Source organism: Neofelis nebulosa, chromosome 13 (genome assembly GCF_028018385.1).
Source record: "Neofelis nebulosa isolate mNeoNeb1 chromosome 13, mNeoNeb1.pri, whole genome shotgun sequence".
Taxonomy (NCBI): Eukaryota; Metazoa; Chordata; class Mammalia; order Carnivora; family Felidae; genus Neofelis; species Neofelis nebulosa.
In genome coordinates this window covers 54,409,897-54,425,236 of record NC_080794.1, presented here as the reverse complement: position 1 = coordinate 54,425,236, position 15,340 = coordinate 54,409,897, and the positions used below count along the sequence as shown (strand labels likewise).

The following is a 15,340-nucleotide window of genomic DNA, read 5'->3' as shown; positions in this document are numbered from 1 at the left end:
TGGCGGCTGTGATTGGGCAGTCCATGCGGGGTCATAACTGCTCATCTGTGCTTCCCGCCAGGTACGGTCTCATGCTGCAGTGTTGGAAGCAGGAACCAGACAAGAGGCCAGTGTTTGCTGACATCAGCAAAGACCTGGAAAAGATGATGGTTAAGAACAGAGTGAGTACCTGGAGCTAATTCCTGGCGTTGCCCACCTGCAGGTGGAACATGGCAGTGGGGGGACTCCAGCCTCACCCCTGTTCTGTGGAGTTCCCAGTGCAGGGTCAGAGCAAGGCCGTACAAAGGGAGATGGTCGTGCCGTCCCCTGAAGGCAGCCAGCACCTGAACCCTTCTCCTTGAGCCAGGCCCCTTCTCAAATCATAAAGAAACCAAGATTCTTCCCTTTATGCTTAGAGCTGTCCACAGACAGGTGTGGGAAGCAAATATTCCAAAGTCAAACAACATCATTTTCAGTAAAGAAACAAGTCATCAGAGTAGAGCTGCGAGGGGCCCCGCGGGGGGTTGGAAGCGGCTACAGAGTGGTGGGGACTGCGGCCAACAGGAGCACACCAGCCCCTCTAAAGGACCTCTCGTTGTAGCCACACATAACCTATAGGAATATGAGTACCAGAGTGCCTAGTCTTCTGAATTTTAAAGAATATTTATGTAAAGTTTTGCAGGTTTTTTTAATGCTTATTTATTTTTGAGAGAGAGAGAGCTTGAGCAGGGGAGGGCCCAGAGAGAGGGGGAAACACAGAATCTGAAGCAGGCTCCAGGCAAGCTGTCAGCACACAGCCCGACGCAGGGTCTGAACTAACAAACCATGAGATCACGACCTAAGCCAAAGTTGGACGCTTAACCCGCCCAGCCACCAGGCACCCCTGAAGCTTTCCAGTTTTTAATGTTAGTAACTCACTTAAATTTCCAACAGCTGGGGCGCCTGGGTGGCTCGCTCGATTAAGCTTGAAACTCTTGATTGCGACTCAGGCCATGATCTCACAATCAAAATCAAGCCCCGGGTCAGACACTCTGCCCCTCCCCCACTTGTGCTCTTTGCATTCTCCCTCTCTCTCTCTCTCTTTCAAAATAAATAAATAAATAAATACTTCCAAAAGCTCAGTCTGGTCCAAATAAATCATATCTGGGAGACTCAGTTCAGCCCATATGCCTCTGGGTTACAACTCTGTAGGTAAACGAGAAAGCTGACAAGTTTCAATTAATATTTACTGAGCAACTGCTATGTACCATTTTCTGTCTCAGATGCTGGGGATACAAGTAAACAATACAGACACAGATCTTACCTTCAGGGTTTCAGGGTTTCATCTTTACCTTGGCACATTTACTAAAAGTTGGCATTTCTTCAAACACAGAAACAAATGTGCCTGGTGTAGGCCGCTTGTAATAAAACCTAACATCAGGGTACCATTTGGGCTAAGCCTCCAAATCCTGTGAATGCAGAATTACCTTAAATAAAAATAACAGGTGATGCCAAGAGAGCCAACCTTCCTAGAGAAGCATCCAGGAAAATGCTACAACTGTTCTTTACACATTTAACCAGGGCAGTGGAAGTGGCAGGCACTGAGAAATCATCATGCTTGGGAGCTAAAGCCCAGAACAGCCTCCTATGCAAAACCCATGTCAATGACTTCAGATTTCTGAGTCCTGATGCTCTGTTCTAGATGGGAGTCCTCAGAGGAAAGCTGAAAAATGTTAGCAGGTCAGAGATGCTTCTTGGCACTTGCACATGAGTAATGGGGCTGCAGTGAGCTCTCCCAGAGCCTTGGGTTTGGTAAAATGGGCCAGTTCCCCAGTGCTGGATGTAGTAACCCACCCCCTTCCTGCATGTTGCAGAGGTAAGACTAGGCAATGAAGGAGCACATTTCTGTCCCAGGCAGGTGACTTTCTAGAGGGAGCAATGAGGGCTGTGGAGCAAGGCCAGCAAAGCAGAGGCTGGGAGGGCTCAGTGCTGGCTATCTGGCAAGGGGCTCAGGTCGTGAGGAGAGGCTAGTAGGCCAGCATGAGATGGGACTCAGCCAGTGAGTCTGCCTTTGGGAGGAGAGGAGCAGGGGCCATGTCCAGTAGTGACCCACACGGGGATGACCAACTATCTCTGTCTTCCAGGACTACTTGGACCTGGCTGCCTCCACCCCATCCGACTCCCTGCTTTATGACGACGGCCTCTCGGAGGAGGAGACGCCCCTGGTGGACTGTAATAATGCTCCCCTCCCTCGAGCCCTCCCCTCCACGTGGATTGAAAACAAACTCTATGGTAGAATTTCACATGCATTTACTAGATTCTAGCAACATCGTTCCTCTCTGCACTATCCTTACTCTCTGTAATGCTTTTTAAGAGTGTTTCTGGTCTGAATGAAACCAAAGTTCTCTCTGAACCTTTTTATTTGTAAATGTCTGACTTTGCATCCGTTTACATTCAGGCATTTTTGAAACTGTGTGTGTGTGTGTGTTTTTTTTTTTAAAAGGATGTGAAAATAAGTATATTTACCACACTGCCTAGCAATTTATGATAATAGAAAAGAAAGAGCTGGGCAGAATTCTCAGGGGATATTGAGAAAATGATAAACAAGTCATTTCTGGGTGGGTATGCATCAAGTCATAGTACTTCTAATTTAACTACTGGGATAAATTTACCCAATCTGGGGAGGCATTTCATTAAGACAGGAGGAGCCGGCACCACCCCGCCTGCACTGAGGGCACAGCCTGTGGTCACTCCCAGAACCCATCTGGGTGGGCAGGTGGCTCTTGGGAGGCCACTCCATACTAGGGAGCTCAGCCCAGCCCACATGCCCACCATCAGGGAGGACACATGAAGACTGCTGTTTTCACATCCTTTGCGTTACACACCGTCATGACAGTTGGCACTTATGAAGTCAGTGCTACAAGCTGGAGCAAATGCTTCTGAAAGAACATAGTCTGTGGTGCTGTGGTCTTGCAATGGACAGTAAATACGGTTCTTGCCAAAACTCCTTCTTTTGTCTTTGATTAAATACTTGAAAATTTTTTCTGTTTCCTAACTTGATCATTGATTGCTTTTAAATCTTGGAGTGTCAAGCATTTTTCAGCCGAGATTGTTCCTTTTGCATGCCTCCTGAGTCACTGATTCCTTGCTGGCTTTGGGTCTGGTGCCACACACCATTGTCTTGTCGACGCTGTGGGGCTCGCCCGTGCGCACCCTTGATTTGGAAGATTCTCTCCTCCGTGGTGGGTTTGGATGGAAGATGAGTAGGCTTCTTTACGTTAGAAAACTTTTTATAGAAGCTTCCCACTGCAGTGAGCCCTTTAATTCAGCAATGCTTTATGCTGCCTTAGAAAAAGACTTAAACAGGTCAACAAATATTTATATCAGATTTGGGAGTTTGAAGCTTATAAAAGTCAAAATTGGGAGTTTCTGTTAAGTTACAGTTACCAAGAGAGCACGTGATATTTCCCCCCAAATATGACAGTGTTTTGGAAACCCGGAGCACGAAACCATTCATGTAATTGGCACAGAAAACCAGAAAGTTTGGTTTGAACCTCAAAGGGAGTTTTGCCAAGGCCTTACTGTCTGCACATGAAGTTTTGGTTCTTCAGTGCAGAGCAAATGATCTGTTTTCATTTTTAGGCATGTCAGACCCGAACTGGCCTGAAGAGAGTCCTGTACCACTCACGAGAGCTGATGGCACTAACACTGTGTGTCCAAGATATGCAAATGATAGTGTATATGCTAACTGGATGGTTTCACCCTCAGCGGCACAATTAATGGACGCATTTGATAGTTAACATTTCTTTGTGAAAGGTAATGGACTCACAAGGGGAAGAAACATGCCGAGAACAGAAAGTCTGCCGGCCCCTCCTTTGTGCACTTCACACTGGCTGGTGATTTTCCCTCCTGGCAGACGTAGCGTGCTGGACCAGAGTTCTGAGTCCAGCCTTTAGGTATTCCTTCCTCTCCAGCCCTTGGCAGTGCTCTGTGTTGGTCTGTGTTCATCAGTGACCACCACACCCTGTGCTCAGACGTGTGGGTCCCTCACTCACTACCTGAGCGGTTTGATTTTTCTTGTTGCCAGCAAACAAGGCAACACGATTTAAACATGAAGCACACACACCAAAAAAGGCAGCGGGGAAAAAAAAAAAAACTGGCCCAAATGACACATCCTTGTTCAGAACAAGAAGCCCAGCAAGGCCCTATCGTGGTATCGAACCCTTGGCCAGGGCTGGAGGGGACAAGGGGACCTTGGGACAGGCCTCAGCTCATCATTTGAGATCCTGGGAGCGGTTTGTTTTTTGGTTTTTGTTTTTAATCGTGTAACCTTTTCTTAGGAAGACATTTGATTTTTATCATGATTTAAATGGATTCTTCAATTTAGCACAATAGATTTGATGCTATGTAGATAGGCAATGTGAGAGGACAGGGCTCACTGAACACTTCACTGTTGTTCCCATCACTGAGTGATCACTACCTTCTGGCAAGAACAGAATGAAGAAGAGGGGCGTCTGAGTGGAGTGGCCTCCCGTCCCGGGATTGCTAACAGCCGAGACTCGGCTGCCATGAATCCCACCCCTGCCAGCCCCCAGGGTGCCGCATCCGTCCAGTGCCAGAAAGCGGTGCCTCATTTCGCACATTAGGAGTGGGTGGGGTTAGTGCGCAGTTTAAAAGGGACAGTTCAGCTAGTTCTGTTAGAAGTAACGTTGACAGTGACCGAGGATTGCTACCCTTCTGATCACAGTTCTGATGCGGAAAAGACAATGTTTTGGCTCTCGTAGAGCTTGTGTGAAAAGGTACGTGTATCCATTCATTCTGTGTTTGTAACTCAATGCTGCTATATAGCAAGACGTTTTTGTTTATTAGATTCTGACCATGACTCATAAGCTTCTTGTCATTCTTCACTGCTTGTTTGTGGTCACACACACTCAGTGCCCCTCCCATCTTGTGGAGGCGGCTTTCGGGAAGTCCCCGACAGCTCTTCTGTCTGTAACTTTGCAGGAGAGGGTCGGTTACCAACACACTGCCTGGTCTTCAGACTTAAAGCACTGTGAAAGATTGACAGTAGCCTCATCCAAATACTGTATCCTACAGGCATTTCACAAAAGCAATGAAATGGGGGCATTTTTGTGGCCAAGAAGGCTTGGATGAGTATGTATCAGAGCCTCGTGATGTGTGTGTATGTGTATGTGTGTGTACACACACCCAGAGAGAGTGCTGGAAGAACACTTACTGGAGATGGAACATGGCTTTAGTTTAGGCCGTTTTTTAGATGCACTGTGATGAATTCTGTTACAAATATCTAGTTGTGGTAAACTTTTGGTTTTCAGATGTGCTTAATGATAGTCTTAATACCTTCCCAATAAGTGCGAGTTGCCACAGTAGGTTTGTTCTTGGCAGGGTGAGAACTCCAGGTCAAACTGGCTGACCCAGTGATGGGGAATTAACTCTGGACCAATAATCTAATTGTCTATTCCTGAGTTTTAACAGCATTCATATTTACTAGTCCTATCAGACAATTTTCATATACATATACACAGAAGTTACTAAGTATTAAATATTACTGGCTGTAAGTAGCAATCTGTCAGTTATTAAGGTTTGTAAAATCTATTTATGAAAGGTTATTAAACCATACCATGTTAATTTGCTTTTGTAATCAAGGTGACTAAGAACATAATTTCAGTTATGTAAATAAAATTGTGTGTCATAAAATGTGTAAACTTCTTTTCTCTTTTTAACTTCCCAGTTGGAAACCTCGGGTTTCTGATTTTGAAGTTTCAATATAAGGATTGAAGTATCACAGGGAAATCTGTTGTATTTATTGACTTGTCTCACCCATTATGTATGTGATGAGGCCCGTTTATGGCAACGGTTAAAACTCCTCTAACTCTGCCATTCAGGAAATTCCTTCCTTTATGTTTCCTTCCCTAAAATAGAGTAGCAGCCAGTCTAGTTCAGGTATTTGTGGCTTTCTGGCAGTTTTTCTATGGCTTATTTCTTGAAACTGCAGTTGGGCAGTTGTAGGAGAGAGGATGTAAAATGCATAGCCATAAGTGAAGGTCCATTAGTCAGAGGGAAAAATTTGCCCTGAACCACCATGAAGCTTTAAACACTAAGTGCTTCTGTTTATGTCTTCCTGTTGGGTCATGGAGGCATGCTCTGAGCTCCTCCTCCAAGGCCTGGCAAGGAGCAGGCGGGTCAGTTGATAATCACATGTTGTTACCAACATAAATCTGATTTCTGGTTGTATCGTGTGCTAGATGGCGAGGGCCTGTGTCATTTCCCTCGTGTGTGTGCACATGTGTGCATACACGGGCTGTCCTTGGCCCTCGGAGCTGTAGCTCCTGGCCCTCGGCACCCATGTCTGCTCTTGGTGTCCTCCTTCAATCTGGCCACAGGGCCTGGAAATAAATATAATTTCTGGGGTCAGTTATTTGCTACAGCCTTTCTCTCTGAATGTTTAGAAATGTATGCCGAGAAAATCTCATACTAAAAATACTAAAAACCCCTTTTTTAAGAGCATTGAACTTCCATCAGGAGTGTTTGTGTGTGTGTGTGTTTGGTTTATTTGTCTTTAAAAGTCCCATTTCTCCACTGTCTTCCACAAAGGATGCTTTCCCACCACAAGGCCAGCTTATTTGGGTGGAAATTTAGCTGAATATAATGTCTGAGAATGGTGTCCGGACAAATACTTCACACATAAAAGAAAATTCTAAGGCAAAACATAATTTCCCCCAGTAGAAATAAAGCATTTTTTCTCCAGTGAATGGTTTCCTGTCCTCCTTTGAACATATTGACTTGTAGGATACTTAGCAGGTGGTATTTAGGGTGGTTCTAGGAGGTGCCTGAGAAGCCCTTACCTCTGTGGCCCCGGAAAGACATAGTGTGGGTCTGAAGGGCATGTGCAGTGGTAGGGGGTGCTGGGAATGCCTCATATCTTCAGTGTGGAGGTAGGCACAGAACTTACCCCTGCTGTCGCCCCTCATGTCGCCCTTTCCGCTGAGGCCACCTGCTGTGTCGTCTCTTCCCAGGCAGCAGCCTCAACGGCCTTGTTAGAACCGTGTTAGAGATTCACGTGAAGCGTTCTTAGCAGACATTGTGAAAAAATCAGAACCTGTATGTAGAGAGTTTTTCAGTTTGGGGCAGGTCTGAAGCCGAGGCTGGATGGGTGGCAGTGTGACAGCAGGAAGAATAAGCGTCACATCCAGAGTTAAAGAGGAACACACTATCGATGCCCAAAAGACATCACGGTTAATCTTTGCAACTCAGGTTTTGATTGCTGTGTCAAGCGAGGAGATATTTTTTGCAGAGGTTTCTGGGATGTGCTAAATCACAGGACCTGGCCAAGCAACATCTCTCAGCGGGAGCCCGGGCCCAGAGTCGCAACAGGGAAGCCATCTGCAGGAACATGTGGCTGCAGGAACATCAGTGTCACGGGGAACTGGGCCAGGCAGCGCCGAAGGAGTCACGACCCGAGACCACCACAGCCACTGTGACCCCAGGAGGCACCGTAATCCTGCATCCTTTCAGAGGATACTGAGCAATTCAAGTTCAAAGTTAGCATGAGCAGGCAAGGTAAGGACAGTAAGTGCATTCTAAAACTAAAAAAATATTTTTTTGAGAAAGAAATCATTTTGATATTTCATACACAGATAATACTTACCATGAAAACTGTCAATTGCTTGAATAAAACCGTGAGGCTTCATTTTAAGCATCCCTGTTTTTATTTATCTTGGTCAACTTTGTAAACAATATCAGAGTAAACCATATGCTTTTTGGCTGCTCTCGGGAGAAGGATGAATATGAGGCTGCCTCTTACTGAGGCAAAGGACTTTGCCCAGAGGACAAACAGTGCCTGTATCACAGCCCTGTCCTCAGAGGCTTCGCTCACCAAGAGCCTATGACTTGCTTCATAGATTGTGCCTCTTGAGGGTTTTAAAGAGCTTGAGGGGCACCTGGGTGGCTCCAATCAGTTAAGCATCCGACTGTTGGTTTTGGCTCAGGTTATGAGCACAGGTTCGTGAGTTCAAGCCCGTGTCGGGCTTTGCACTGTCAGCACAGAGCTAGCTTGGGATTCTCTCTCTCTCCTTGCTCTCTGCCCCGCCCTCCCCCCCCCCCCCCCCACCGTCACTGTCTCTCTCAAAATAAATAAACAGCTTCAAAATGTCCCTGGAGGCTCTGTGGCCACAGTGGGCCAGGAGCATGCCAAGGATTTGAGGGGCTTTGTAAGCGTGTGGAAAGGAAAGATCATCAGATGTGATTTTTAGGAAAAGGAGTGACACACAGGTTGCCAGGATTCTGGTGTGTCATAAGATGGTGATTGAAAATTGTATTTTTTAAGAGAAGTCTATCTATAATCTTTAGTTTCGTAGAAATAAGTAAAGACCATCCAAATGAGAACAAGCAGAGGTTATTTATTCTGAACTTGCTGTATAGTAAGGGAGCCGACCACCAGCACTAGCTTTTGACAGAAACTCAAAGGCAGGCAGAGGAGGGAAAAGCTTTATAGTAGAAAAGGGGGTGATGGAGAGAGGCCTCAGGCGTGTCGTGATTGGAGGTTGTTGGCATGGGAAGACTGGAGGTAGGCTATCTGGAAGCCAGGAATCTCATGCGATTCGTTTTGGGAACATAACTGGCTTTCTCTGGTTGGTCCTGATTCAGAAATAGGAGCAAAAGATAGGGAAACAGGCAGTCATTGACCAAGCCCTGACCATTCTGGGCTGGTGGCTGCACAGGTGTGGGTCAGAGTTTCTCAGTTTACATGTGGTCTGATCATTGTCTGCGTGTTCAGTCTCTCCGTCCGCCTCTCTGGTCATTTTCTTGCTTGTGAGAGGTTGACCAATTTAGGGAAGCCTAGAAATCCAGATCTTCACCGCTTTGAGACTGATCGTCCAGTCATCTCCATGGCCAACTGTACCATGAGGTCTTCTCGGCCTTTCTGTTGTGCATGATGGGTTCCATCATGTTGTTCCATCTGACGAGGAAGTGTCTGTGCAAAAGCATTTCAGGCCCTGGATAGAATGCAGTGGACCAGTATCACGACCACTATGACAAAAACAAGAATAATCAATAACCCCTGTAAGATGCTTTGAATCCACAACCCTAGTCCAGGCCAAGAATAAATCCCACACAGGTCATGAGCATCAACCTTACAGAGCAAGTAGCTTTTGCTCTTTAAGGCATTGTATAGCCTATCCCACCTTCCCTGTGTCACTGATCCAAGTACAGTACTAGGAATGACACACACCATGACAAACCTACATGAAATTTAGAACAATGCCACTGTCTCTTTACAGTCTTTCCTCCAGTGTTGATGTAAGGTAGTAATCCATTTGTGCTCTATGAGTCGTTTCAGGGAGAAATGTAGCTGTTTGGTATCATGATCTGCTACAGCATTTTCTTTAGCTTCAACATTCTCTTTTTTTGCCTCATTCTCAGACTTCATAATAGCCACCTCTGTGGTAAGTAGAGTGTATCTAAAAGTTGCTTAATTTGCTCTCCATTTTTGTGGAGGTTCTAGCAACCCAAAGTCGTGTAGCACTCCAAAAGCATATTTCCTATCTGTATATATGTTCACTCCCTAGTCATTGGCTAGTTAACAAGCTCTAGTAAACGCAATAAGTTCTGCCATTTAGACTGATTTTACCTCAGGTAGAGGACTATATTCTAGAGACCTTTGATTAATGATAGTATATGCTGCTTGATAACGTCTAGCGTTGAGAATGATCTATCAACAAACAGGATTAGCTCAGGGTTCTCAACATGAGACTGTAGTAAATCTGAGGGAGGTGCAGAGTGCTCCCAAATTATCTGAGGCAAAATCATCACAAGGCTCCCCTTCTGAGAAGAAGAAGAGTGCCAGAATTTGGGGGGTTGTAGCGGTGAGTAGTACCTGAGAGGGAGAGAGTAATAGAATTTCATAAAAGGTTAATCAGCTGCCTGAAAAGTGCTGTGTTCTCAGTCAATAGTAATGGCTTGACTTCAGGAAGAATCATGAGGTCAAGCGAAGAGCCTGGAACTAGTTCAGCAGAAGCATCAGCAAATTTTGCAGCAGAGCACTTGTCCTAACACTAGGGAGAGACATCTTTACAGCGTGTCAAGGGAAGGCTATAGTAAGTGATGGCTTTTGGATAGTTCCCATGAAACTCCAAGGGCTTGTCCAAATTGCTCATGCACAAACAGACAAAAGGGCTTTCTGTTGTTTGGGATGTCTAGGAAAGGAGGCCATTGGGGAACTACCTTCAGGTTCCAGAAAGCCTGTCCATGTTTGGGCTCCCAGAAGAGAGAATCTCTTACTAAGAACATATAGTTCCTTAAAAAGTGTCAAAATTCCAGAAAAAGCAGCACCGATAGTCTGCAAAATCTAGTTAAACCTTTAAATCCTCCCAAATGCCATTTTGTCAGGGATCTACCATTGATTTGAGTAGTTTTTAGTCTATCACAAGAGAATGGTTTCCCCCTTCTACATGGATCATGCCCTAAACAACAGACTGCATTCTGGAAAAATGGTCATTTATCTTTTGAAATGTTTTTTTTTTCTAAATATTATTTATTGTCAAGTTAGCTAACATACAGTGTACAGAGTGTGCTCTTGGTTTTGGGAGTAGATTCCCATGATTCATCACTTACGTACAGCACCCAGTGCTCCTCCCAACAAGTGCCCTCCTCAGTGCCCATCACCCATTTCCCCCTGCCCTTTGATCCTCTCTTCAACCCTCAGTTTGTTCTCTGTATTTAAGAGTCTCTCATGCCATCTGCCTGAGGGGCTAGTCAATGATTGGCACCCTTCTAAGAAGAGAGAAATTTGGACCTAAGGAAGGCACACAAGGAAGAATATAAAGGTGGATGCTGGTCTGATGAGAACCCCCAAACTCAGGTCTGAGAAGCCAGCCAGAGAAACAGGATTCTAGCGCCTGTGTCAGTGTTCTACCGCACTACTCTCCATATGACAGACAACACTCTTAGGACACTAAATAGTAACCTAAAAGACGGCAAAAAGGGATGAAAGGAACGGACTGATTCCATCAAAGATGCCAAACAAATGGAAATCAGTAACAAAAACCAGATTGCCACACTGAGAATAAATAGCCAAAGAACTCAGTGCAAAGCAAAGCAAAGCAAAGCAAGCAGAGGTCAGACCCAATGCCAATTTACCATATCCTTATAGACTTGATAAACCAAGAAACACAAGGCACAAGGAGCTTCTGTGGATACCACGCTTGATTGAAGGCAACAAGCAGTGAAGACCATACCTTGGTGGGGCCACTAGGAAAACTGGAAACAAAGATGGCCCAAATGAAAACAGGAAAAGGCTATCCAGAGTCTGCCACAGCAAAGGAGTCAGCCTCCATCACTTTCATTTGGCAGGAGCTCAAAAGCAGGCTTAGTGGAGTGGGAAAGCTTTATAGTTAAAAAAGAAGCCTCAGATTGGATATTTGGGGGAGGGACACTATATTCTTCTGATATTAATATACCACAACTGTACTTTAGTATTTTTCTCAATGGAACTACTTCTTTTATGCGGCTCAGTAGATCACCCATTATCTGCCAAAGAATTTGAATTATGCATTATTTTCTCTCCAAATTTAAATTATACACATTTAATATCTGATGTAGCAATTTAAAAAATAATACAACACTAACAATTTAAATCCATTGATGGCAGAATCTCAATTATTTTAAAAACAACTGTTCTAATGCAGGATTCAAATAACAGTTTACGAGAAGTGACAACTAGTTAACGCTAACCCCATTGCTTCCATTTCATGTCAGGTCCTGTGCTGGAAGAGCCTCTGCAGTTTCCTCTCGGAGTTTCTGTCTTCTCCATGGTAAACTGAGGACCATAACCTACTCCACAAGGATGTCAAGAGGATTAGAGGGATTAAAACGGAGGGAGCAGTGGGAAAACCACCTGCTGCTGAGTGCACCCTCAGCCTGTGCCAGACGTGGCTACACAGCATGATCAGTAAGGAAAGTATAGGATAAAGGAAGAAAAACAAATGCTATAAAAAAGAAAGGCCAGCACTTATAAGGCTAGTGGAAGTAGACAAAGAATGGAAGGTTTAACATGGAGGGGAGTGGTTTTACTGTGCATTGCAGCACATTAGGAAATGAGCCTGTTTTGCATCTGGTGAGTGAAAGTATAGACTTCTCTTGCTGTTACTTTGACACCCAGTAGAGGAAAGTTAGAGCTGTAGATTTTACTATTATCCATTCATTCATTCATTCATTCACATATCCGTGGGTATGCAGTGAGCACCTATAATGGGGTCAGGCCCCTTGCCTGGCTTAGGGGTGCTGTCCCTGCCCTAGGAGACAGATAGTCTTGGCCAATTTAAAGTGTCTAGGGACAACATAAGGAACAGCCGAAGAATTTGCCATTATTGGATATGAGGCTAGAGTACAAGGTCCAGATACTCCTTTTTCTGCGGACTGCCTAAGGGCCATCAGCAGGAATTTCAAGTACAGGCTGATTATAGCATCTTAACTAAGAACATGTAGTGAACTTGGATTGAGAACTTCAAAGCTGCCAGCCTGGGAACATAATCCGCTGGCCATTCAGTGGCCTGACATTTATGTTTACTTGAAGTAACACCTTAAGCATTTAAAGAATTTCTGTCTTATCCTCTTAAATCCACCAATGCTGTGGATCCACTCTCTAATTCTCCCAAGACGGAATACTTTGCCTTTGCATTCACACTCCCAAGTCGGGTCCTTAGACTTACAGGACAAACGCTCATGGCAGGTTTAAACACTAGATAACTAATTTACACTAAGTAGACTCCCACAAGGCTGATTGCCATACTAGAGCATAACTAGGCATCCAGACAGAAAACTTAATTTCGTGACAGCGAAGTTAATCATTCGTGCCACCTGCCGGAAGGGCTAGTCAAGTGGCAGAGATTCTGGATAAGGGAGAGATCCTTGTGTGTTATTTTAATCAATTCAATTCACATTTATTGAACATTACCCTTACTATGCGTAAAGTACTGGTAGATGAAAAAGACATGGTCCTTATCTTCAGAAGGTCACAGACCCATGGAATCTATGACTAGAAGAATTATTTACTCTTGGACCAGGTTAGGAGGAAGGAATGTTAACGTTTATTTATTTTTGAGAGAAGAGAGACAGAGCATGAGTTGGGGAGGAGCAGAGAGAGAGGGAGACACAGAATCCGAAGCAGGCTCCAGGCTCTGAGCTGTCAGCACAGAGCCCAACACGGGGCTTGAACTAACGAACTGAGAGATCTTGACCTGGGCCGAAGTCGGACACTTAACCGACTGAGCCACCCAGGTGCCCCAGGAGGGTTAAAACTATAAATGTTTACAGTTGCTCACAAGTGATAGGAGAAAAAAAAATAATAATAACATGAGTCGTGACACCTTGAAATTAGGAAGAAGTTGCACATTCAGCAAGCCTGGCTTAGAAACGGGCTATTCAGACTCTCTTACTGGTGGAATTTCCCACAAGACATATCTGAGGAGAACATCTGTCATAAAGATGTCCCAATAACCATCATCAAAGGAAGACAGCTGTGATTAGGAGCAGATCCTCCCAGCAGTGCCGCTTCTACAGGGTGCATCTCGGACTCACCTCAGTCTTCTGCTCTAACTAATGTGCTTAATGGTGACAGTGAACTCCGACTGCCTGCCATCTGCCAGGCACGGTGCCAAACACTTCAAATACAAAACTGCATTTAACCCTCACAACCACCTTAGGAAGTATGTGCTGTTGTTACTGTCCCTACAACACCGCTGAGGAAACAGGCTTAGAGAGGCTAAGCATGGTAACCTGCAAGGTAGCCCTGTAAGGAAAGGAGAACCTGGTGAGAGGCAGACCCCAGAGCTGCTCTTAGCACCTCCGTGTCCTTTCCAGACACAGGCAGGTGCCGGTGCTCTCTGACATCCCCTCCCCTGCTCAGGCCACTGCTCTCCAGGGCAGGACAAAGTGCCTTGGGGATGTCCCTAAAATAAGCAGTTGAGTGGAGGGGGTGTTAGGGAGGGCTTTCTTTTTTTCCACTCACTAAATCATACAATGTCAGATCTCAAGCCGTCTTCCAGAATGTCTACCTCAAACCCTTCGCTTCACATATAAGGAAACCCAGGTTCAAAGAAATGGAATGGCTAAAGGTCCAGCGGCAGCTCAGGACTTCCTCCCTGGGGCCTCACGCACAGCCCAGTGCATGCTAGGATGCTCGGACACTTGTGGCGACCTGTCAGTCCTTAGCTCAGTGCCCACAAAGGCACTCATCGCCCCCTTTGGGCTCCCGGGACAGGGGTCCCCGACAGGACAGCGCTGCCATCCTCCGCTGAGTTCCTCCCTCTGGCAAAGTCAGCGGTCCGCCAGAGTTGGTACTCTTGTCCCTGCAGACGCTTGCTCCAGGAAGAACGTTTTTCTGCCTGAGGCACTCTCCTGGTCTCCACAAATCGTTTTTGGAGCTACACACACACACATACTTGAAACAGATAATCGATTAATCAGTACCGTACGCCAGTTACTGAGCTTCCGGTGCCTGACACTGGGTGCGGGCGGGGCAGTGGGCGGGGCCAAGGCGGGGCTGTCGGTGTTGGGCGTGGTCGGTGTTGGGCGTGGGCGGGGCGGGGCTGGGCGGGCACAAGCCGCAGCTGCAGCCTCATTTCCTCACGCGCGCCGGAAGTGGCGGTTGTCGGCGCAGAGGCGTGCGGTGGGCTGTGGCGTGGCTGCATCCCTGTGCGCCGGGCGCCGCCGGAGTATGCCCGCGGCCGGGGAGAAGGCGGCTGGGCGGCGGTCGCCTTGCGAGGACTGAGGAGCGCGGTGAGTACCCGGCCCCACCCGGCCTTGCCTGCCCGCGCGGCTCTCGCGACTAGGGCCCGAGTGTTGCCGGGGCGCGCGGGCCGAGGGCTGTGGATCCCTCCTGTGCGGGTCGGGTCGCTTCTCCGACGAGCCCTCCGGGGGGGGCCCTGTCCGGGTGGGGTCGCCTCCTGGAGAAGCCCTCCGGAGACCGCTGCGGTGTCAGGAAAAGCCACAGTTTTTCGGAGCGGTTTGAGTTTTCTGTTGAAGAACGATGCTGTCAGAGACCGTTGGTTTGGGTGTGTTTTATTTTTGTCACTTTTTTTTTTTTTAAGCTGTAACTCACCCCCGCCTCTGCCTCTCTCAGCGCATAACTTTGCAGTCCGCTGTTACCCCTTTATTGCGTTAAAGTAGTATTCTCCAGCTGCAGCCCCTCGCAGTTTCTGCCAGACACCAGGCGCCTTTAAAAGATGCACATTTGTGTCGGAATTAGTGGGGCCGCGGGGACTACAGGACAGGGAGCTTCTGGCATTTTCAGGCTGCATCTGGAAAATTGCACTATTGCTGAACAGCTTGCTGAGGAATCATTTGTAAAGGCGGTAGTGATGCT

General features: G+C 46.5%; 2 protein-coding genes and 1 long non-coding RNA gene across 15 annotated transcripts in view; 2 read left to right on the top strand and 1 right to left on the bottom strand.

The window, feature by feature from the left end:
- RET (ret proto-oncogene) overlaps positions 1–4,135 on the top strand; it is a 50,740-nt gene extending 46,605 nt beyond the window's left edge. The window contains exons 18-20 of the mRNA XM_058697115.1: positions 62–161; positions 2,103–2,250; positions 3,601–4,135. Coding sequence (XP_058553098.1) covers positions 62–161; positions 2,103–2,250; positions 3,601–3,758 — 406 coding nt within the window. The 3' untranslated portion in view covers positions 3,759–4,135. The remainder of the gene's footprint in view (positions 1–61; positions 162–2,102; positions 2,251–3,600) is intronic.
- A 4,220-nt stretch (positions 4,136–8,355) lies between these two features.
- Positions 8,356–14,535, bottom strand: LOC131493046 (uncharacterized). Its single transcript, XR_009252428.1, has 2 exons — positions 14,446–14,535; positions 8,356–9,006 (listed from the first exon to the last, which is right to left on the bottom strand). It is a non-coding gene; the product is annotated as an uncharacterized LOC131493046 (long non-coding RNA).
- A 59-nt stretch (positions 14,536–14,594) lies between these two features.
- The window catches only part of CSGALNACT2 (chondroitin sulfate N-acetylgalactosaminyltransferase 2), a 46,219-nt gene continuing 45,473 nt past the window's right edge, over positions 14,595–15,340 (top strand). For 11 of the 13 annotated variants that reach the window (XR_009252427.1, XR_009252425.1, XM_058697108.1 and 8 more), the window contains exon 1: positions 14,595–14,754. The gene's annotated coding sequence lies outside the window, so the exon portion shown is untranslated. The remainder of the gene's footprint in view (positions 14,755–15,340) is intronic. The other 2 variants (XM_058697105.1, XM_058697104.1) reach the window with 1 other exon arrangement.